This window comes from Alexandromys fortis, unplaced genomic scaffold, assembly GCF_014885135.2.
Source record: "Alexandromys fortis isolate MF-2015 unplaced genomic scaffold, M_Fortis_MF-2015_v1.1 scaffold_213, whole genome shotgun sequence".
Lineage (NCBI taxonomy): Eukaryota > Metazoa > Chordata > Mammalia > Rodentia > Cricetidae > Alexandromys > Alexandromys fortis.
In genome coordinates this window covers 2,174,416-2,196,455 of record NW_026068093.1, presented here as the reverse complement: position 1 = coordinate 2,196,455, position 22,040 = coordinate 2,174,416, and the positions used below count along the sequence as shown (strand labels likewise).

The 22,040-nt window shown below is 47.0% G+C and overlaps 1 protein-coding gene across 9 annotated transcripts in view; it reads right to left on the bottom strand.

Annotated features, from left to right (window-relative positions):
• Inpp5d (inositol polyphosphate-5-phosphatase D) overlaps window positions 1-22,040 on the bottom strand; it is a 125,196-nt gene that overhangs the window by 55,031 nt on the left and 48,125 nt on the right. For all 9 annotated transcript variants that reach the window (XM_050123067.1, XM_050123074.1, XM_050123072.1 and 6 more), the window contains exons 3-8: window positions 18,432-18,582; window positions 15,839-16,010; window positions 13,384-13,524; window positions 6,886-6,973; window positions 1,324-1,404; window positions 1,131-1,202 (exon numbers count right to left, since the gene is read on the bottom strand). In XM_050123067.1, the coding sequence (XP_049979024.1) occupies window positions 1,131-1,202; window positions 1,324-1,404; window positions 6,886-6,973; window positions 13,384-13,524; window positions 15,839-16,010; window positions 18,432-18,582 (705 nt within the window). The remainder of the gene's footprint in view (window positions 1-1,130; window positions 1,203-1,323; window positions 1,405-6,885; window positions 6,974-13,383; window positions 13,525-15,838; window positions 16,011-18,431; window positions 18,583-22,040) is intronic.

The following is a 22,040-nucleotide window of genomic DNA, read 5'->3' as shown; positions in this document are numbered from 1 at the left end:
TTCTCCACCCTGGCCTGACATGCGCACATCCCACAACACCCCGCTATCCCATACATAGCACGCCTGAAAATGGCTGGCACTGAAGCCGAGCCAGGCTCGCCCATTGTGCGACCCAGCTGTTCCACGACAGATTTGGTGGAGGAAACAGATGAGCTGTTGGGAAATGGTTTATTCACTGATTAGTTTGACAACAGTTATTAATCCGATGTGTCATCTACTTCTGGGAAGAGTCTTACTAATAGATTCACACTCCGGGGCCTTGTTACAACCGCTAATTGAACATCTACTGGTAATAATTACGAAGAAGGCTCTTGCCCGGGCATGTTCAGAAAACGAAACTCAAAGCTGAGCGTGGTGGCACAGAGGAGGCTGTGTGAGACTCTATCTAAAACAAACAAACAAACAAACAAACCAATAGGAGTGATAGATGGGTCAGGCAAGATGGTTTTGTGGGTGAAGGGACCTGCCACCAAGCCTGGTGACCTGGAGAACTCATTCTTGCAAGCTGTCCTCTTACCTATGCACACACACACACACCCAATAAACAAATAAATGTAAATTAAAAAAAAGCAAGGCGGGAAAATAAAATGGAAGTCTGTCTTTTGTGGGACTCCTTTTCAGGGATGAAGAAGGCTTTGGGGTGGATGGCGGGGTGTCTCATGAAGGCCGGACTAAGTTGGGCCGGAAGCATCAGAATAATGAGGGTCCTTAGAGGAAAACCACCTTTCTGTGTCTTAGTATAAGCCAGTCATTTTTAAGGGAATCACAAGAACTGTTTTCTCGAACTGTTCCCTGCCCCAGATACTATTCTATTAAAGCAGTCTGTGGACCTCAGTTTTATGTTACTCCTCCTTCCCATTTTAAGGAGGACAAAGTTTAAACCACCTTGGGACCAATCAGGAGCTCTTTCTTTACAGGCTCCCCATGAAGGGGGCTTTGCTGATGAAGTTACAGAACCATTTTGATGTTTATCTACTTTTCCAACGAGGTGGTTTCACGGACTACTAGTTCCTGCCACTGGATTCCTTCTCCCTCTACAGCCCAAATCAAAAGCCCTCTTTTCACAGGAACCATGGTGGCTCCCAAGGGTGGATCTGGAGGTCAGGCTCCACTCCTCTAGGGTGACTTACCTCAAATGTGACTGGAGGGATGAGGGAACGCCTGTTGGGAGACTCAGGGCCCTCGTGCAGCAAGGCCTTGACCTGCAGACAGCAATGATGAGTCAGAGAGTCATAGGAATGCAGAACCAGGGACTTGGACATTCTTGGTGCAAAGAGGGGACTAAAGACAGAAGCAAGAGGCGCTGGAGGAACCTGTGAGTACCTTATCTTCAATGGAAGACAGCAGACTTGTCAATTGGCTGAGCTTGGCCACCATGTTGATGGGGTTGGCTTCACTGGGCACCTGGGGAATCAAAATGAGCACAAATGAGGTTTGGTGGAAGGCGAGTTGGGGGATGGGTGGGCTCTGAACACTTCCCCTGCTGCTCCCTTTTCTGTCTCCCACCCCGCAGTGCCATTATCATCCCTGTCTGAAGACGAGGGCACTGTGGTATATATAAGCACCCCAAATTCCTCATGGCCAGAAAAATAGATCTTCACTGCTTCTCTTTCCCTCACCCACAGTGCTTCTCACCTCACCTACACAGTCCTTAAAACTCTGGGGCCATCCTTGAGCATCACCTTCCCGCCCTCCTACGTCGCCTGAGCTGCTTTGCTTGCTCTACTTCCAAAATATACCCATCCCCACTGCTTAAAACCTTTACTGGTTGCTTCCAACAGCGGGCAGGACCCCATGCAAGCTCCAGACCTCGTCTTTAAAAGTGCTACAGGCTCACAAGTTCAACTCTGAACCACTCTCCTCCTTGCTTCTGGTCTACCATGAGCTACGCTTGGTAAGGAATATTCAGGGGCCTGGATCTCATCTGGGAAGGGCATCTTGCCATCGAGATCTCAGATCCATAAAAAGCTCCTCTCTGACTACCATAGCTCAAAACTGGCTGTCACCATCAAACTACCCTGATGTGGTCTGTTTCAGTCACCATGGGGTAAAGTCATTGCTTTCAATTGTGGTTTTGGTCTATGATTCCCTTGCTAGTATGTTGGCTCCATGAGGAGAGAGACTAAGAGCATAGTGTTCAGGGTTTCAACACTGATATTTGGCTAATAAAGATGCTTAACAGAACTGTTTAATGAACAATGGGGGCCAGAAGCCTATAGTCACTTGTCCAGACACACAGCCAATAAATGACAGAGTGGGACTGGCACCCATGTACACTAGGCTTAACTCCAAGCGTATATGTATAGAATAGACATTTGCAAAACTGAGGCATGAATGCATGAGTAGGATTCAAGTTCAAGTCTAAGCACAAAACAAAACAAAAGCTAAATTCTAAAATCTCTCTTTTACCTTGGAAATGCTGTCCTCCCGGAGAGGCAGAGTTAACGAGGTACTGCCCCTGCCTCCGGAAGTAGGATGGACAAACTAGACCGGCATATGACTAACTGGAACACTAGCCCTCCCCCCACAGCCTTTGCTCATGCTATCTGTCATACACTGCCTTTTGATTTAGTTTGTTTCCTGTTTTCTTGAGTCAGGGTCTGGAGATATAGATAGCCTAGGCAGGCCTTCGACTTTCACTCTTCCTTTCTTAGCATCTTATAAGCTGGGCTTACAGGCCTGTGCCATCAAATCTGGTTTTGGCTACAGGGTTTCCCTGTGTAGCCTTGGCTGTCCTGCAACTCACTGTGTAGACCAGGCTGGTCTTGAACTCACAGAGATCTGCCTACCTCTGCCCCGAGTGCTGGGATTAAATGCATGCCACACCATGCCCAGTTTAACTACACTTTTGAAAGAGTTTGCAGGCCTCACTCAGGGCTCATACCATTCCCTTGGTCAGCAGCTATTTTGACTGTCATATTTTTTCACCTCTGCCTCCCCAGGGAAAAAGGCTCTATGGTGGCAAGAGTCAGAGCCTTGTTAAGATGCCAGACACCTATCTGGGCATACCTGCTCCTTTCCCTGCTGCGCAGGGTTGGGCATTACTACATGGACAAGGAATGAAGAGCCAATGGGGATAAGACTGAACTCAGGCACAGGGGCTAGTCTTCTTTCCCTACCCCTGTATTAGATCACTCCTCTGGACTATAAGGTCTGAGGGCCTATCAAGATAAATATTCTTGGGGCTGACAGGGGGTTGATGGTTACGAGCATTTTCCAGTCTTCCAGAGCACCTGAGTTCAGTTCCCAGTACCCACACTGGACATCTTACAAGTGCCTGGAACTCTAGGGGATCCAACACCTCCTGGCCTCTGTGGACACCTGCACACATCACACACACACACACACACACACACACACACCAAAAACAGCTGAGTGTGATTGCACACCACACACCTTTAATCTCAGCACTGGGGAGCCAGAGGCAGGTGAATCTTTGAGTTAAAAAAAAAAAAAGATAAACATTTAAAACAAAGATAGCTACTTCTCTGCTTTATGAGGGGTCAGGAGTGAGACCCGAATTCTACCCCATGTAGAGGGTGCCACCCTCTACCCTGTGACTACTGTGTCTTGCTTCTAATCGCAAGGGCAGTCCTCCATGTTGCCCGCTGGTCTTAGCCTGGCCACTGAAGGCCCAGCTCTGGAGACCTGGTCTCTCTCCTTATCTATTTCAAAGATTTTGGTGTGTGCTCCCATTCAGACTATTTCAATGCCTGTGTCTGGTAGTGCCCATTCTGCCTAGACTTGCATTTACTTTCTCAGAAATTAACCCATCCTTCACTTCAAAGACAGCAAAGAACCAGTTTCCCCGCTCTGATGAATATTTTTAGTTGTATAAATAGAACACAAATACATCTTCTCTGTAAAATCTTCGTGGGAGACCAAAATAGGCTACCTCAAAATATTCTTCTCTGGCATATTTCAAGATGGCTATTCAGAGCAACCGCAGACAGGAACAGGCCCGAAAAGCTGTCCTTTGGTAAAACAGATTATAGCCGGCTCTGTTAGTAAGATCAAGGGTGAGGGAAAGGAGGGTCTCTGCCCTCTCCACCTCCCCCTTGTCTGACACTAGGGAAGCTCATTTGCATAGGACATTTGGAGCAGGAAGACACTAGCATGACCCTCACCTATTCTGTTCCCCTCCCGTTTTTCTGATTGGAGTCTTGTTATGCTGTCCATACCGGTCTAGAACTTCTGGGCTCAAGTAATTCTCCTGCCTCAGTCTTCTGAAGAACTAGGACTACAGCAGGTGCTGCCTGGCACAGCTCATCTAGTTTCAAGGCTGCTATGAAGACGACCTGTCTTTCCAGGAATTTCCTTCCTCAAGCTCCCAAGAGCTGCATGGTCACTAGATTCCAGCATGCCAGGTTCTAAGCCCCTAGCTACTCTTTTTGTCTGAGGGTAGCCTAAAAGTTGCCATCACAGGGGCTGTCTCAGAGTCTCACATTTTTGTGACACGCCCACATATGTGCATACTCCACTGTCAGCTTGCTCCAGAGTCTCAAAACATTAAAGCTTCGGAGTAATTTTAACACCCTACAAACTTCTTGGCCGGCCCATTTCTCTCCAGCCCTACCGGTCACACAGCGGTGACCAGCATCCTTTGGATTGAAATCCTCCTGGCTTGGCTCGTGCCTGCAGCCTTGCACCCTCATTCTCATTCCTTCCCACACTGCTCTGTAAAGTGCTGTCTTCAAACAGCAAGGGAGAATGCCGGGAGCTCACGCCACAGCGGCGCCTGCACCATGGACGCAATCCTCCTAATTTATTCGGCCACATTTCGCCATCTTTTGCCATCCATCTGATTTCCTGTCTTCATTTTCAGAGACGAAGCGTCAGTTCCTGCCCTGGTCAGTGTCTCTCAGTGACCATGTGATTTCGAAACCAGCTTCCCACACAGAGGACTGACTCCTTGAAGGCTGCAGGCGGTCTTTTTTTTTTTTAATTTAATTTTTTTTTGTTTTTAGTTCTTCTCTCATCTAATATATTCCCACTGCAGTTTCCCCTCCCTCCACTCCTCCGAGTCCCCCCTCCCCACTCCCCCAATTCCACTCCTCCATTCCCCTTCAGAAAAGAGCAGCCAACTTTTCTACACAGTTGGTCTGCCCTTCAGAAAACCCGTTTCTACTCTCCCTGGCAGAGAAGTGAGGCCCTATGAATGCCACTATTATTCCCAAAGCCAAAATTACTGTCCACAATCAACATTTCTATCTGATAAGCAAGAGAGGAGTAGAACAGCACTTCCTGGTTACCCATGGGAGCAGCTGAACATCTTTCCTCCTGTCAGTGAGCAGCTCAGTTTATAGTCTTTCCCCCATTGAAGGCCTGGGTAAAGGGGTGGGGAGAAGGCTTAATTTTATAATGCGCCTGCCATGCAAACACGGAACATGTCTGAACTCCAGCACTGAGGGTGGATGTGGGGTAGGGGTGGAAGGAGGGTTTAATCCTTGAAGATTATTGGCTGGCCAGCCAAGGTGAATCTAGAGGAGCTCCAGGTTCTGAGAGAGAATGCTATCCCAAACATAAGGTAGAGGACCAGGACGAGGGCCCGGAGTTTGATTCGGGGACTCAGACGGTGGATGTTTACCTTCACACCCGGGCCCTGGCACACGCTCCTGAGTGCCTGTGTGCAGGCGCTCAAACACTAGATAAATACAATGTGATAGAAAGCATCAGGTGGAGAGCAGGTCAGGAAGGCACCTGACATTGACCTCCGACCTTCACATGCAAGTACTTGTACATATGGGCACACGCGCTCGCGCACACACACTCACACACTCGTCACTCCCCTTCTTCACACAATAGCCTTTAGCCAGGTGTGTTCGCATATGCCTATAGTCCTAGCATTTCGGAGGCTAAGGCAGGAGATGGAAAGCTGGAGGCCAGTTTCCCCAAATCAACAATAAACACACATCATTATTTAGTGTGCCAGGTTTTGTGCAAGCCCACAGGAGGCCTGCCCTCTTCTGAATGGAGAGGGGCGAGGAGCGGATGGGGAGGAGGAAGGCAGGGGGAGGGGATGGGAGGAGAGGAGGGAGGGGGAGCTAGCTAATTGGTATGTAAAATAAATGAAAAAAATGTTATTTGAATGAATTTTTAAAAAATTTAATGTAAATGTATTTAAATAAATAACTTAAATTTTTGAAAAAATAAAAAATACATCATTAGAATAGAGCTAATTTTATCTATTTTATTTCCTTTTCCTAGTATTTACAGTAAGTAATATTTGTGTTTTTGGATACTACCTTCTCTGACCCTAGACTATGTTGTGCTATTTCATGTTCTCACAATCCCACCCACCCCCAGGCAGAGTTTCTCTCTCAACAGCTCTGGCTTTCTGAGAACTGCTTTGTACACCAGGCTGGCCTTGAACTCAGAGAGATCTGCCTGCCTCTGCCTCCAGAGGATTAAAGGCACTCGCCACCACTTTCTGGCTACATGTCTTCTCACTTTTAACAATGCTGTAATATTAGGATCTAGGTCCTGGCCCTTACTTGATTTTAAATTTACTGAAAGCACTAAAAATACAGATAGACCTATGTTTAATTTGACCTTAGTCTCCTGCCCAGCCATGAGCAGCTGCGGGGGAGGGGCACCACCATCTTGTAGTCCCTGGGGTTAAATGCACGAAGAACTTTGGGACCGCGTGGTTTCTTTTCCTTCCAGTTTCTGAGGAGAAATGATGGGAACGGCCTTGCTTGCCTCCTCAGTTTGTTAGATGGGTGCACTGTCTGAAACCAGAGGCTGCCTTTCCAGGGCAGGGGTTCTACCCCACCCCCCACCCGATGTTTACACCAGAAAAGGTGGGTGGTGCTTCTGTCTGCCTTCAGAGTCCCTCTCCCTGGCGTTGCAATTTCATCTTTCCAAACTCAAAGCTCCCCGTACCTGAGGTCGCGGTCGGAGGCCTGGGGAGAGCTGCTGGTCGAACAACCTCTGCAGGGACTCCAGGGATGGGAGGGTCCTGACGACTTCCCTGGAAGTGGAGAATGGAGGCTAAGCTCAAGAAATAGGAACCAGAAACACTCCAAGCAACACCGGCCTAAGCTATCGACAGGTCACACCCCAGTGGCAAATCCCAGAGCCCTCCCCAGTATGACATGCCCGGGCAAAGATCATTGGTCCAATCAGCCTGGCCCACCCTCCCACCCTTCCGATTTCCATCAGACTGGAGCAGAACCCTGCACTAGGTAACCTGTAGGAAAATCCAATCTGGAAACAGATACTACTTTAAAATCATTTAAGAACATGCTCTCCAACCTTTAGTGTCTGTAGAAAATGCATGCACGGGCACACACACACACACACACACACACACACACACACACACACCCCTCATTAAAAATGCATACTCCTGGGCTTCACTATGGTTTGGTCTGGAGAGCCAAATTTTTCTTTTATTTACGTGTGTGTGTGTGTGTGTGTGTGTGTGTGTGTGTGTGTGTGTGGTGTGATGAGTATGTATGTATATGTGTGCACACGCATATGGAGGCTTGAGGTTAACTTTAAGTGTCTTCTCTATCACGCTCCATTTTATATTAGGGGTAGGATTTCTTGACGAGCCCAGAGCGGGCCAGTTCAGCTAGTCTGTCCAGCCAACTTGCTTCAGGGACCCCACGTCTCCAGGGACTCTCTCTCTTTCTTTGCTTCCAGCAAGCAAACCAGTCCGGTGTGAGCCACCACACCCATCCGGCCTTTGTATGGTAACTGAGGATCTGAACTCTGGTCCTTAGACTTGCGCAGCAAGAATTTTATCCATTGAGCCATCTTCCTAGCCTCCTAGAAAGCATATTTTAAATATGTAACAACGCTAAATGGGCTCAGCAGATAGTATTATGTATTTATATGTATATATGTAACAATAATAAAGAACACGAGGTAGGAATTTGAGTGAGTGAAAGGGGACTTGGGAGGAGTCAGAGGGAGGGAGAGGGGAAATGATACAAATACAGTACTCACATATGAAATTCCTTTTAAAAATGATGAAGGAAGCTGGGAGTGAGGGCGCACGCCTTTAATCCCAGCACGCAGGAGGCAGAGGCACGTGGGTCTCTGAGTTTAAAGCTAGCCTGGTCTATTGTGAGTTTCAGGACAGAGACAAAAATGGATAAAAAAATATAAATAATTCAACTTTGGGGTGCTGGGTAGGGGGTCCCTGTGTTCAGATTCAGATCTCCTGGCAGCTAAAGAGTGTCAAGCCTGTTGATAGCCCCAGAACTAGGTTTGATGGATTCTCTATTTCCATCTCTTTCTGTTATTGTTACACCCTTTATTGTTACTCAGAGTGGGAAGTCTTAAGTTTGATTTTTCACTTAGCATTTTATAAAAAAAAATTAAAAAAACTGTCAATGATTCTACATGTTTAGCATCCTAAAGTTTTTTAGATTAAGCTAACAAGAGATGTGCCCAAATCAATGTCTAGAAGTTGGGGGGTTAGTTTGAAATCTTTGTTACTATAAATACTATTTTTTGTGGGTTTTTTTTTTTTTTTTTTTGGTTTTTCGAGACAGGGTTTCTCTGTAGCTTTGAAGCCTGTCTTGGAACTGGCTCTTGTAGACCAGGCTGGTCTCGAACTCACAAAGATCTGCCTGCCTCTGCCTCCTGAGTACTGGGATTAAAGGCGTGTGTAAATTCTGTTTTGAACAGTGTTGTTCACACAGCCTTTTAAAAAATTTTTCTGATCACAAAATTAGGAGAACCAGAGGTTGTGGCTTTATTTCAATGTTGGCAATTCTCGTGACAGATCAGGTGGCCAGGAAGCCAGTACTGTTCCTGGGACGAGGTCTTGATTGCCTTCGGAACAGCTTTTACTGCCTTCTTCTCCATCCCCGCCCCTCCCACTGCCCCGCCCCTTAGGCTGGCCTCAAATTTGCAAGTAGCTGAAGATGACCTTGAACTTCTGACCCTTTTGCCTCCAAGGTGCTGGGATTCTGGGTTGTCCTGCCACACAGTCTAAATGGCATTTGGGACTGAACACGAGGCTTTGTGTGTGTTATGGACACATTCTACAACTGAGTTTTCTCTCTCCCTTCTATAAAGTCCATAGTTATGTCACACTTTAGGACTGAGCATGCCTGGGGTCCTGAGTGGGCTTCTATATTAATTTCAAATGCCTTTAAGTATTTTTCTGTGGTTGACTTCTACTCTGTTTCTCTTTAGATAAATTGACTACCTCTTTCACCAACTATTTGTTGGGAATCATGCCATCTTCATATATTGCTATAAAGTTTACTTAGTGCATTTTGGCATTATCACATTATTTTAATTCTAGATGTATTAGATGCTGTTATAAAGTGATTTATAACTTTTTATTCCCCTATTACTTTTTCTCTAGCAGTATAGTTAAAAATTTATCATTAATATTTACTAGGAAGCAATTAAAATTTTCTTTGTATCTATATTGTTGGAACTCACAAGACTGTACAGTAAATGTACAGCTGACAGATTCATCAAGGCAGACCCACAAGGAGACAATTTATGGGGCAACCCGTTTTGCAGAGCTGCAGAGCTGTGTTCGCTTGTCTTTTGGAAAAATCACTGTCATATCTGTGGAAACTTTGTGAAGCTGTGATTCTTCCCTTTGAAATAGGATTCATTCCCAGAATACCTCCGCAGTGGCCTTTCTCCATACCCTCTACCCCTGAGGCCTTGGAGCAATGGCATTCACTCTTTGTTCTAACAGTCAAATTTACCTAGAGTCAATCCCATAAAATTACCTGCTAACAGACCACATAGAAATTTCTATAGAAGGCAGGCACTGAGCAGGAAGGCAGCATGCCCCACCTGTGCTAACAAACAAATTTGGGAGTCCTCCCAAGCTGGTTATCACCCAAGAGATTAGATGAGGAGAATGGGTGAATCAGGATTCAGGGATTTTAGCGACTTTATCTGATGGTTTGGGATGTCTGCTGATCTTTCCTGGGTCGGGCCACCTGCTTTGGAGTACTGCTTTGTCAGGTTCTACCTGCCCTTTTTGTGATTTTGATATGCATAGTATCATTGTCCTTGCCTACGGAATTTTCCCACTCCGTCTGTAAAACTAGAAACCTTGCAGAAATCAGCCCTTACTCCTCTTCTCCTCGTGCCTCTCCCCCTTACTCTCCTTTCTTTTCCTTATTCTTCCCCTTAGGTTTCTTCTTCTCTGAGCCCTTATCACTTCACTTTTCGCCCCTTACAAGAAAAATTGACAAATCCCCTAGGCTGTAGTTACAGACAGTTGTGAACCACCTTATGGGTGCTGGGAATTGAACCCAGGTCCTTTGGAAGAGCTCTCAGTGCTCTTAACTGCTGAGCCATCTCTCCAGCCTTGTGGGTGAGCTTCTAAGCAGGGTATCGTGGTGCATGCTTATAAATTCAGCCTTTTTACTAAGGCAAGGGGAGAGAGGGGTCAAGTCAAGATGAGCTATGTACTGAGACTCTGTCTCAAAAAGAAGGGAAAAAGGGCAAATTTTAAAAATTAGAGGAAGGGAGGCTGGAGAGAGGAATCAGCAGTTAAGTGCTGGCTGCTGTTGCACAGAACCAAGTTAGATTCTGAGTAGCCATGCAAAGCAGCTCACGATTTCTTATCTTTCCAGTTCCAAGGAATCCTCTGCCCTCTTCTGGTCTCTATGGGTACATGCACAGACTTGCTATACATACACATAAGGACACAAACACACACACACACACATACATACAAAAATAAATTTAAACAAAAATAAAATGTAGAAATGAAAATTTGTTTATCTGAATATCTATGTAAATAATTCCTTTATTTTAAAATTTTTTTGGGGGGATTGGAGAGATGACTCAGAGGTTAAAAGCACTGGTTGCTCTTCCAGAGATCCTGAGTTCAATTCCCAGTAACCGTATAGTGGCTCACAACCATCTATAATGAGATCTGATGCCCCTTTCTGACTTGCACGCATACATACATACATACAGAACACTATATAATAATAAAAAATAAATCTTAAAAAATTTAAATTTACTTTCTGTATATGAGTTTATGTGCACTTTATGTGTGACTTGTGTCTATAGCGGTCAGAAGAGGGCATCAGATCCCCTGGAACTAGAGTTACAAATGGTTGTGAGCCTCCCTATGGGTGCTGGGAACTGAATCAAGGTTCTCTGTAAAAGAAGGAAATGTCCGTAACCACTGAGCCATTTCTCCAGGCCCCCGTGTCTTTATTTGTCGAATCTGTCGCTAAATTGGAGTTTTCTGTATGTTGACTCATCTTTAACTTAGTTCTCAGAACGGGTGCAGAGGAGGCCCTCGGTGCTTGCTAGAGGGTTAGTGAACACGTGGATGAGTGAACACACCTATCTAATCGAGCACTTCCAACACTGGGTTTACAGGAGATGCACCTGCAGGGATGTGGAGGGGGGCAATTTGTTCTAGCATTCTGTGCCTGGCCACCACCTGATCTATAACAGTGAAGAAGATGTATGTGAGGAGGTTCAGAACATTCCAGTGCCTCGAATGACTTGACGTTAATTATCCAATAAATAGAGATATTGACTCTTTTTACACTGGAATATTGTACGAGAAGAAGGCGTATCAGGGAAGCTGCTGTCACCATAGTGATGGGGTGAGGCAGGTGCTGGGGAACTCAGTGTTGTGGGGAGTCGTGGAAAGACTAGGAAGGACACAGCAAAGGTCGGGACCCGTGTCCAGGCAGAAATAACAGCTTGTTATGAGCTGTCACAAAATTTTAATATATATATATATTAAAGAAATGGCCATTTGTGTATATTTTCACCTAGTGATAAATGATTTCTAACAACGGAACAAAATATATCACGGAGATGTATAAAACGACAGCCCGCGCCCAGCTGGCTGCAGCACAGACAGCATCGGCGGAGAAAGCCAGGTCACTGAAACAAAAGGCTGGCAGGCCAGCCTGACGACTCCTTGGTTTGTCGTCAAAGAAATCATTTGTCACGTTTACCAAATGTGACAAATGCCTGTGCCTTTAAGAGCCTTTAAATAGAACAGGGAACTAGATTACTGGTGATGAAAGACTCTTTTCTGAGCAGTAACCAAATGAAGATTGGTACAGCACCAGAGAACTGGAAACAACTTCAAGTGTACCAAAGCACGGAATAGGGCAGGGTCGCGGTAAGCCCTCGCCCCTATGAGATGCTCCCTGCTCTTTGTAAGCGGTTTGGGCTCCCGTGACTGTTTTCAGCTGCTTCCTGGTGTTACTTTGCCTTGCCCAGCTGTGGGCATTTGAAATATTCCCTGCTGATTCCTCACACTGCAGACCAGCCTGACTCTTTGGCCTCCTGATGGTGAAAGTGTAGTTATGGGTTATTTTGCTTTTTAAGGCAGGGTCTCTCTGTAGGCCTCGCTGTCCTAGAACTCATAATGACCAGGCTGGTCTTAAACCCACAGAGATTCGCCTGCCTCTACTTCCCAAATTCTGGGATTAAAGGCATTGGCCGTTAGTGGCTCCAATCAAAGTGTGCTTATGTTTGGAGTTCAGTTTAACGTTAATGAAATTCAAAATGTACAATCAAAAGAATTTTTTAAAAATCATAAATTTTACCGATTGGTCAGTGATTCGATAACTTCAGTGTTAGGGAATTGACACTATGGTGAATCGGCTCACTTTAAAAACTTCCGCCACCAGGAGACTTGAGCTGTCACCACCCACACACAAAATGACTTTAATTTATTTCCTGCTGGTGCCATTATGTGTGCGTTGGATGTGGAGGCTGTGACAAGGAGGAAAAGTGGCGACAAAAGTCAAAGGGACTTGATCAAATGGCTGAGGTGGCTCAGCGGGTCAGAGCACATCTGTGCGAGTCTGAGAGCCCCAGTTCAAGCCTTGGGTCCCACATAAAGGCAGGCTGTGGGAACCAATAACTCTGCAAAGCTGCCTTCTGTTCTACACGCACAGCATAGCACGTGCGTGCCCTCCCCACCGCCCCGTGCCGTGCACACACACATAAATAAAATATATATATTTAAGGGCCTGGTCCTGAGCAAATGAGTTGACAATGTTCTCCACTTTTCTTTATGGAGAAAACAAACGACAGTAACAAAACAGAAACAGGATCAGGAACACTTACTTAGCATGCACAAGGCTCTGTGTTCCCAGCATGCATACACGCACCGCCCCCCAAACAACAACAGCAACAGCATCAAAAAACAAACAATTAAGCAACCTTTCCCAGTCCGGTAAGAATTCATATTCTATGAGAACAAGAGCTTCAAAGGAGCACGGGGCTTTCCAGACTCTGCCCGCTGTCCAGTTACTGTGAGTGCAGTAGAGACATTTGGATGGAGAGGAGAACATGAGGTCACTTTAATGATGTGCCTTCTCTCGCTGTGGCCATCCTCTGGGGGTGCCATTACCCACTGGAGGCTCCCCGCATCCCTCCCTCGGGGACCTCCATTACCCATGGAGTTCCTTGCAGAGCAGCGAAGTCAGCTTCTTCAGGTGAGGGAGGTTGCTGGAGCCTGTCTTCAAAAAGTCAGCGTCCAGGGCGAGCTGAGTGCTCAAGTAATCCTGGATGGCTTTGAGATGTTCCTCTGCGAGCCTGAAAATCAAAAGGAAAGTGAAAATCCGCTTCGTCTGTTCCAGCCACAGAGATGCTGACACGGTGAGGATTTTGAGACATCTTTGGGCTGTCAGTGTGCCTGTGTGAAGAAGGTCCCTTAGGTGGGACTGCAGAGGCAGAGGAATAGACCAAAGCCAGCAAGAATAACTCTTGGGATGAGCACTTTTGGATACTATTGGAGGGAGATGACAGAGGGTGATAGGGCTGGGTGTGGGGGGAACGGTTATTTTTTATTTATTTATTTTTTAGACAAAAAGCCTCCAAAACATACGGAGGGGGCAGTTTTCCATCTCCTCAGCTCATAGAGCTGGAATCCAAGTGTTGGAAGGACAATCCAGTCTAGAGGAAACAAGAGGTCTGACCCTCATACAGAGTCCAAATTCACAGTTAAAGGTGACCCAGGGCACTACAGTAATAGAGGGGTTGGGGTCACCCTGGGCCTCTACGGGAAAGTCAATGTGCTATTAATTTTGTTTCCTTAGGGACTGGAGGTGCAGGGAGGTGTGATAGGGTCTGCCGATGCAGTCCAGGTTGGGTTTGAACTCTTGATCTTCCTGCCTCAGCCTCCTTAGTGCTTGCACATCCAGTTGACTTCACAAGTGTTGGAATTACAGACACAGACCACCATGCCTGGCTTCTCTGTGAGGGCTAGGAACGTGAGACCAGGCAGTGGATGTTCAGGTGGCCTGACTGTGCCTACCCACCAACCCCGAGCCCCTATTTGGCCTGGCCTTTTCAGTTTAGGAAGTGATAGGGTCAAAGGGTAAGTGTTTGTGACTGTGGGTTTCCAACTCTGGGAACCAAGTTGTCTCCTTTCGATCAGGAGGCACTACCCGATCTCCCCACGTCCACCATCACATATACCAAGGAACCACGTGCTCCTGGGCTCCAGCTCTTAGGAACCAGCCTTTCCCCCAGCACTTGACATAGTTCTATGAATAATGTCTGTGCCCTGCTGTGGAATAATCCTTTGGTACACTGTGAACATGTGTTGCTCTCATCGTCAATAAAGAGTTGACTGGCCAATAGCTAGGCAGGAAAAGGCTAGGTGGGAGAGCCAAACTAAGAGCATGCTGGGAAGAAGAAGGGCAGAGTCACAAAGGGTCGCCAGGGGAAGCAGGAGAGGAACATGCTGTGGTAAAAAAAAAAAAAGGTACTGTCACGTGTGAGGGCAGACGCCATGGATTCAGCCGCCAGGTCAGACATGCTGAATCTTTCCCGGTAAGCCACCACCTTGTGGTACTACATACATGAATAGAAATGGGTTAATCAAGATATGAGAGTTAGCCAAGAAGAGGCTAGATATAATGGGCCAGGCAGTATTTAAAAGAATACAATTTGTGTGTTGTCATTTAGGGGCATAAGCTAGCCAGGCGGCCGGGAGCTGGGTGACAGGAATGCAGCCTGTAGCTCCTTACTACACACGTGGTAATTTAAGATGTAAGAATATGGGTTAATTTAAGATGTAAGGGCTAGTTGGTAACAAGTCTATAAGTATTGACCGAACATTTACAATTAATACGTCTCTGTGTGGTTTTTTGGAAGCCAGCTGGCAGGACAGAGCTGACTGGAGGAACAGTTCTCTATGAGTGAAGTCATAAGTTCATGGTGCCATTCTGGGGCCCCACAGGAACTGTGTGAGGAGAACTTGTGGATGGTCAGTCACATTGGATTTCCTGGGGTTCAGAGCTACTCTTTCCGAGACTAGAGTGTGTCTGTGGGATGGAGAGCATCCCCCTGCAGCTGACCGTGACAGGACGCAGTGCAGCCAGCAGGAGCAGCCTCGCAGAGAGATTTCCTGTGAGAAACACTCTAGGAGCGTGGGTGGCCGTGGTGTGGAGGTGCCTCCTGACCACAGAATGGTAGTGACCTTCTAAATGAAAAGCAATCTTGCACCTGCCAGGGCAGAAAGACCCAAAAGTTATAGATCTAAAAAATACCCCAAAACTTTTAAAAAAAAGTAAGCAAAGAAGGAGAAGAGCCATTTTCCCTCACAAAGATGCAGATGAAGCATTAGTGTACAAGGAGACTGTAAAATCTCACAGGAAAAATACAAAGATCCTGATTTGAAAGAAATGGGCTAAGGACAAAATGATTTTTGTTGTTGTTGTTGTTGTTTTTGGAGGGAGACGGTCCTGACTAAACCTACAGAAGCCGTCTTTCAACTTTACTATTAATAAGAAGAATGAGAAGCCTGCTGCTCCCCACAGCCTGGGCTTGCATGCCAGGGTGCTTGATGCTGGGTACCAGGCACAGGCCAGCTTCCCAGGGGCCCCTCCAGGTAGAAACTCACCCACTGGTGTCCATGCTCTGCAGTCGCTGAAACAGTGTCTCGGAGAGACTCGGCCGGGTGACCTCAGGGGCGCGGGGGTTCTCTAGTGGAAGAGGAGGGTCCTTGGCCTCGCAGGGCCCAGAAGACACAGGAATGTTTCTGGGAGGCAGCTCCGGCGGTGACATGACACTTTCTACCAGAACAGCAGAAACAAATGCCATCTGTGAGGACACCGTGTAGACGGGCTTGCTGGGCATCTCTCCTACAGCCCTGTGAGGCCCAGGCTACCATGTTCCAGGTCCCAGTCTGTCCAGTTGCTCCTCTTCCTCCTCCCTACATCCATGCAGACCCCCTGATAGAGAGTCTGAAGCAGATCTGATTTTATGACCCTTAGACCTAGATCCTGATAGAGAGCCTTCTGAAGCAGACATGGTTTCATGACCCTTAGACCTGGAGCCTCTCTGGCTGTGGTCTGTTCTACCTTGTTGCTCAGCAAAGATGTACTGTTATCAGTTGGCCCTGGGAAGCCCAGGGACATTGCAGGGTTGCTGGTCTTGCACAGACCAGTTGACAGATCAGTGTGGTAATTTGGTTCTCAGGGCTTATGGGCAGGAAATCAAGCCCATGCAACCACTCGCTGTCTCCATTGCTCTCTCTCCCCGACTTCTGCCTCATTTTCTCTCTATTCCCTCCAGCCTCAGGCCTCCTTTCCCTCTTCTAGACCCTCAGAAACAAATTTATAAAATACGGGGTCCTCCCACTCAGAGACCCAACATATCAAACGAACAGCTTGACCTTGGGCTGAGAGATCGAGACCTTTGACAATTCCTTTCAAATATCTTTCATGTGCATGAAGGCCAAGGTTGCCAAACATTTAGGTTCAGGACTTCCTGCCCAAGACCCTCCTGATCCCTAATGGCTACCCTGGCTCCCAGGATAGCATTTCCCGAATGACAGGAACAAGAGAACTTATGTATGTGCATGCCGCTTCCTCTCCCTCTCTCGGCTGTGGAAGACAGTTCTGATTCTATTTTGGGACCAGGAACTGCAGGCCCTTGAGAAGACCCAAGTCAAATCAGACACCTAGTCCAGGTGCTGGACGTCCCTTAGCTCTGGGTCTTGTGTATGACAGGAGACTTGTTTGGGGGAGTGAAGTCAAGGTCAGGAAGGTGGGCTTGTCTCTGGGGCTGGAAGCATTGGGGTTTTGCTTCCAATGGCATCACAGAGGCAGGGAAAGCTGAAGGAAAGCTGGGTGCATGGTCTGAGGGAAGTGAGAACGTTGACGTGTGGAGGACATATCTATTGGACAAGATCAAGGCTGCCATATGGCCTTCATGTGAGCTTTGGCTCCAGCTATACCACAGCTGCTGATCTCCAAAGGTTAGAGAGAGGGGACATGGCAGTCCCCATCAGCTAGCTCAGTACTGTGGTCATCTACAACACATGCTTTCCCTGGCCCTCCTCTGCTGTTCCTGGCTGCCTTTTGGCAGATAATTAGAGCTAAACAGGCAGGAAATAGGGGTCTCCAAGGAGGCAGAAGGTTCGAGAAGGGTGCAGGTGATCTCCAGCTAGCCCACTGTAGAAGAGGATGCCTCAAATGTGCCTGGCATAGTCTCACCAGGGCAAGGCAAATGCCAGACCTGGGGCATCAGCATTGCTGGTCTAAAGCCTTCCCCAGGGACCCTGCCAGGGACGCGCTGTCTAGCTGAGGGACTCAAGAGGTTACTTGTGGTCTTCTGTTAGGCAAGGAACCTTTGAGTTGAAAAGAAGGAGGGGCATCCCTCTGCTGGAGGGATGTCTACATAACTGTCATTCCATGACTACTGGCTTCTTGTCCTTGTGCTGCCCCCCACCCACTCTTGGGAACTCCCTCCCCATATATTTTATTTTAGGAGCCTCTTTAGAGACGATAGGGTCTCACTATGTAGCCCAGACTAGCCCAAACTCATGGTCCTCCTGCCTCAGCCTCCCGAATTTTGGGATTGCCGGTGGCATGACCCACCATGGCCATTTTTATTGTTTTCAATGATGGTATATGAAGAAGGAAACACTTTGTCCATCTTCTCACTTAGGTGCAAGGGTGGCTTTCATTTTTACTACAACGACGAAACTAAAGGGAGTTTCATTTATGGAGTGTCTGCTGTGCACTGTGAGTGATGGTCATCTGGTCCTGTGACACGCTGAGGGACTGATATGTGTTATTGTCACCTAACCACTTTATTTATTTATTTGGTTTTTCGAGACAGGGTTTCTCTGTAGCTTTGGAGCCTGTCCTGGAACTAGCTCTGTAGGCCAGGCTGGTCTTGAACTCACAGAGATCCGCCTGCCTCTGCCTGCCAAGTGCTGGGATTAAAGACGAGCGCCACTACCACCTGGCATCACCTAATCGCTTTAAAGGGAAGCTTGTCATTCGGAGAGTAGAGGTCACCCAAAGCCACAAAGGCAAGAAGCCAGAGAGAGGAGTTCTGGCCCACACCTGACTTCGGAGCCTATGGTCCCCAGCCATCATTCCTGAGCTATACTCCCCTTCTGATCTGTGAGCAACCGTAAGACAAGACCGGCAGAGCCCGGCTGGCACCTCCCCACCCTTGCCATCCTCTCCTTCTCTTCCTACCAGTGTCCTCTTCAGCCTCATCGATGGTGTCCTCTTCCTCCAGGGGCACAGGGTACTGCAGGTGGGTCACCAGCCCCATGTTCTCCTTCTTGTAAAACTCAATGAGCTGGTCCAGTTTGGTGAAGAACCTCATGGGGACACCTTCAGATGCCTGAGGACGGAGCACATTTTAACTTGAATGTCACCCAACCACAAGGGCCACCTGCAGCAGACACCCGAGAGACAGGGAGTGACCAAACTTCAGAAAAAGCTACAGGCTCTCCACCCACACCACACATCCTGTAGCCAGTGGCTCCCAGCAGTCCTTTGCAAAGGGGCAAATCGGGGTAAATTTAAAACTACTTTTCTTTTCATCTGTTAATTATTTTTAAGTATTTTACTATACAAATATAGTATATTTTTATTTATACCCAAATTAGGAAATTCAGATTTTCGAAAGAAATCAAAGGCCCACGAGTTCTATTTTTAATAGCTTAGGTGTGTATGTGGTGAGCAGAGCTATTTTTGCTCCCCCACCCAAGATCGTTTTTAAAAATTATTTTTTATTTTTGGTGTTGAACTCAGGTCCTCACACATGCAAAGCAAAGCCCTACCACTAAGGACACTTGCAGGCCCAGGCTATTTGTGTATCAATTACCCATTCTTCCAGCAGTGGGGGCTCAACCCAGGGCTTTACACACGCTAAGCGAGCATCCTATCACCATGCTACATCTCCTATCGCTGCCCAGAGTGCCGGGATTACAGGTATGGGGCTCACACGCAGTTGCTACCTACCCTCTTTAACTTTATTTTGAGGCAGAGTCTCTCTAAGTTATCCAGGTTGAGCCTAAGCTCATCCTTCTTCCAGGTCAACCCCCAGAGTAACTGGGATTAAGGACACATGCCACCACACAAGGCTTGTCTATGTACTTATTTAAGGTTTTGAACTGGGGTCTGGCTGTGTAGCACAAAGTAGCCTCAAACTTGCAACCATCCTCCTGCCTCAGACTCTCAGGCGCTTAAAATTCAAGCTTGTGCCACCATAACTGACTATTATTTTTAATGATAGGAAAATTTGTTCTTGTAATTTTTAAAATTTGTTTTAATTCTGTTTTTGTTTATTTGTTGAGATTGGATTTCACTACACAGCCCTAGGTGGCCCGGAACTCAGAGATTTGTCTGCTTCTGCCTCCTGAGTGTTGGGATTAAAGGTGTGCACTGCTATGCCAGACTTAGCTACCTTTTTTAAAGATAAAATTATTTTATGTGTATGATGCTTTACCTCTATATAAGTATGTGCACCATATGAGGCCAGTGCCCATGGTGGCCAGAAGAGGGCACCAGATTCCTCAGACTGGAGTTAGAGATCCTTGTGAGACCTCCCTGTGGGTGCTAGGAACTGAACCCTGGGTCCTCTAAAAGAGGAACAATGCTTTTAACCACATGGCCATCTATCCAGCTCTTGATTATATTTGTTTTAATCAAAAGTCAGAAGCTGATCCAAGCACCACAGGAATCTTCACCTCTTTGTGCCTCTGCTGTTGATGATGGAGGTCCCTCTGCTCTACTCTTCCAATACTCTGGGACCAGGACTCTTGTGTGTGTTGGTGAAAGAGGGAACTCCAGCAGGAAGCTCAAGGTCTTTTCTGAACAGCTAGCTCAGTCCCTACCAAGACGCCCTTGCATTTGTCTTTCATCCACTGCTAAGACAACATCCCTGTAGGCAGTCAGATTGGAGCAAGAGATGAAGATCCTGAAGGTAACGATGGGTACCACATACACCTCGTCTCTATGGCTGGGCTTTGCAGGGTCCCTGTTCCTCCACCTGGGCCTCCAAACACCAAGTGTCTGTCCATAGTCTGTCATTTTATTTTAAGATAGTGTCTTACATTGTAGCTCAGGCTGACCTCAAACTCATGACAATCCTCCTGCCTCAGCTACCTGGGTGTTGGGATTACAGGCATGAGCCACCATGTCCAACTGTCCCTATCATCTCAACAATGACTCTCACACCCATTTTCAGGTTTGGGAATCAGAGGTTAAATATCTCCTAAGGGGGGTTGCTAGCTGCCTTCTTGCTGAAAGAGACACACTGCTTGCAATTGAGGCCAATAAGAAGATGGGTTTGGGGTGGAAATCCTCACAGGAGGGCGAACAGATGGTGGACTCAATCATTAGATTCCTATTGCTGACAGTTTGAGGGCTTCATTTAGGAGGCTTGGTAGGACATTGGCCTGGTGACATCAGGATCACAGGCGAATGTGACTAGGTATCTTGTCAACTTGATGAGATTAAGATTCACCATGGGTACAAGTCTTTGGACTTATGTGGGTTAGGGTTATTGAAGACCCTTCCTAATGTAGCATCCCATGGACTGATGACCAGGATTGAATAGAAAGGAGAAAGCAAAACCGACACCAGCATTCACCACTCTCTGCTTCCTGAGTGTGGGCACAGTGTGACTAGCTGCCTCTGCTTCTCCTGCTGTACCTTCCCCATCACCCCATCGCGGTCGACTGTAAACCAAAGTAACCCCTTTCTTCCTCAAGTTGCTTCTTTTAGGCATGTTATCACAGCAATGAGACAATTGATACAGCTAGGAATCATAGCTCTCAGACTTTTCTCTGATCCCGGGTTCGTGGGTCTTCCACACAGTAGTGAGGACACAAGGTCTCGTGTGAGACTCGGGCCATACATATGGGCTCCCTGCCTCCCTCGGCTTCTTTCTTTCTCCAAGTGTACTTGTGTCCTCATGTGCACTGCACATAAAAATCTGTGTGTGTGTGTGTTTGTGTGTGTGCGTTGTATGACTTAGACTGTTTAGCAAATCTGCAGAGAGCTTAGCAAAACCATTTGTTTATTCTTTTCATTAAATTCCCTTGTTCTCTCAAAGCCCCACACTGCACAATCTCCAGGAAGCTCTGTTAACCACCTTGAGTGGCAGTCCCGCTGAGATTTCCAGAATATTCTTTCAATGATTCAAATGCAAATAAGAATGGAATAGCAGAAATAATTTGATAAGATGTAAGACCTTTGAACTTAATTCCGTTAAAACAGTCGTAAGTATGTGTGTTCTTGTCGGCGGGGCTTGCGGGGGTGGGGTGTTACACCTAACAGATAGCATGCCACCAGGCATTTGGAAACAGTATAAAAATATTAAAGAAAATCGAGGTAGGCTGTGAATCTGGGAAAGGAGTCTTAGCGGGGGGTGTGGAGGGCCTGGGGACAGCATGTGTGAAAGCACATGTGATTTGGGATTTTAGGAGGCACCCAAGCTGAGATGCAGAGCATTTTATGTAACGAGAGAGAGAGAGAGAGAGAGAGAGAGAGAGAGAGAGAGAAACTGGAATTATGCTACACTACTGAATTATAGACACAGTCAGTCCAAAAAAACAAGGAGGGGTGAACAGGCTGAGAATTGATCAAGCAGAGAAACAGACAAGCTGAAAGGAAACCCAGGAGGGTAGAGGCAGGAGCTGGAAGCAGCTATGGAGGCTCTGAGAGCTGTCAGTCAAGACCACCTCTCTTGCCACTGCTTGAGTGTGCACCAGCCATAGGGGTTAGGGAACAGGTCCTGGCAGCCCAGGGTGGCTGACTGCCCAGGCGGCACAGGCTTCCAGGAAAATGGGG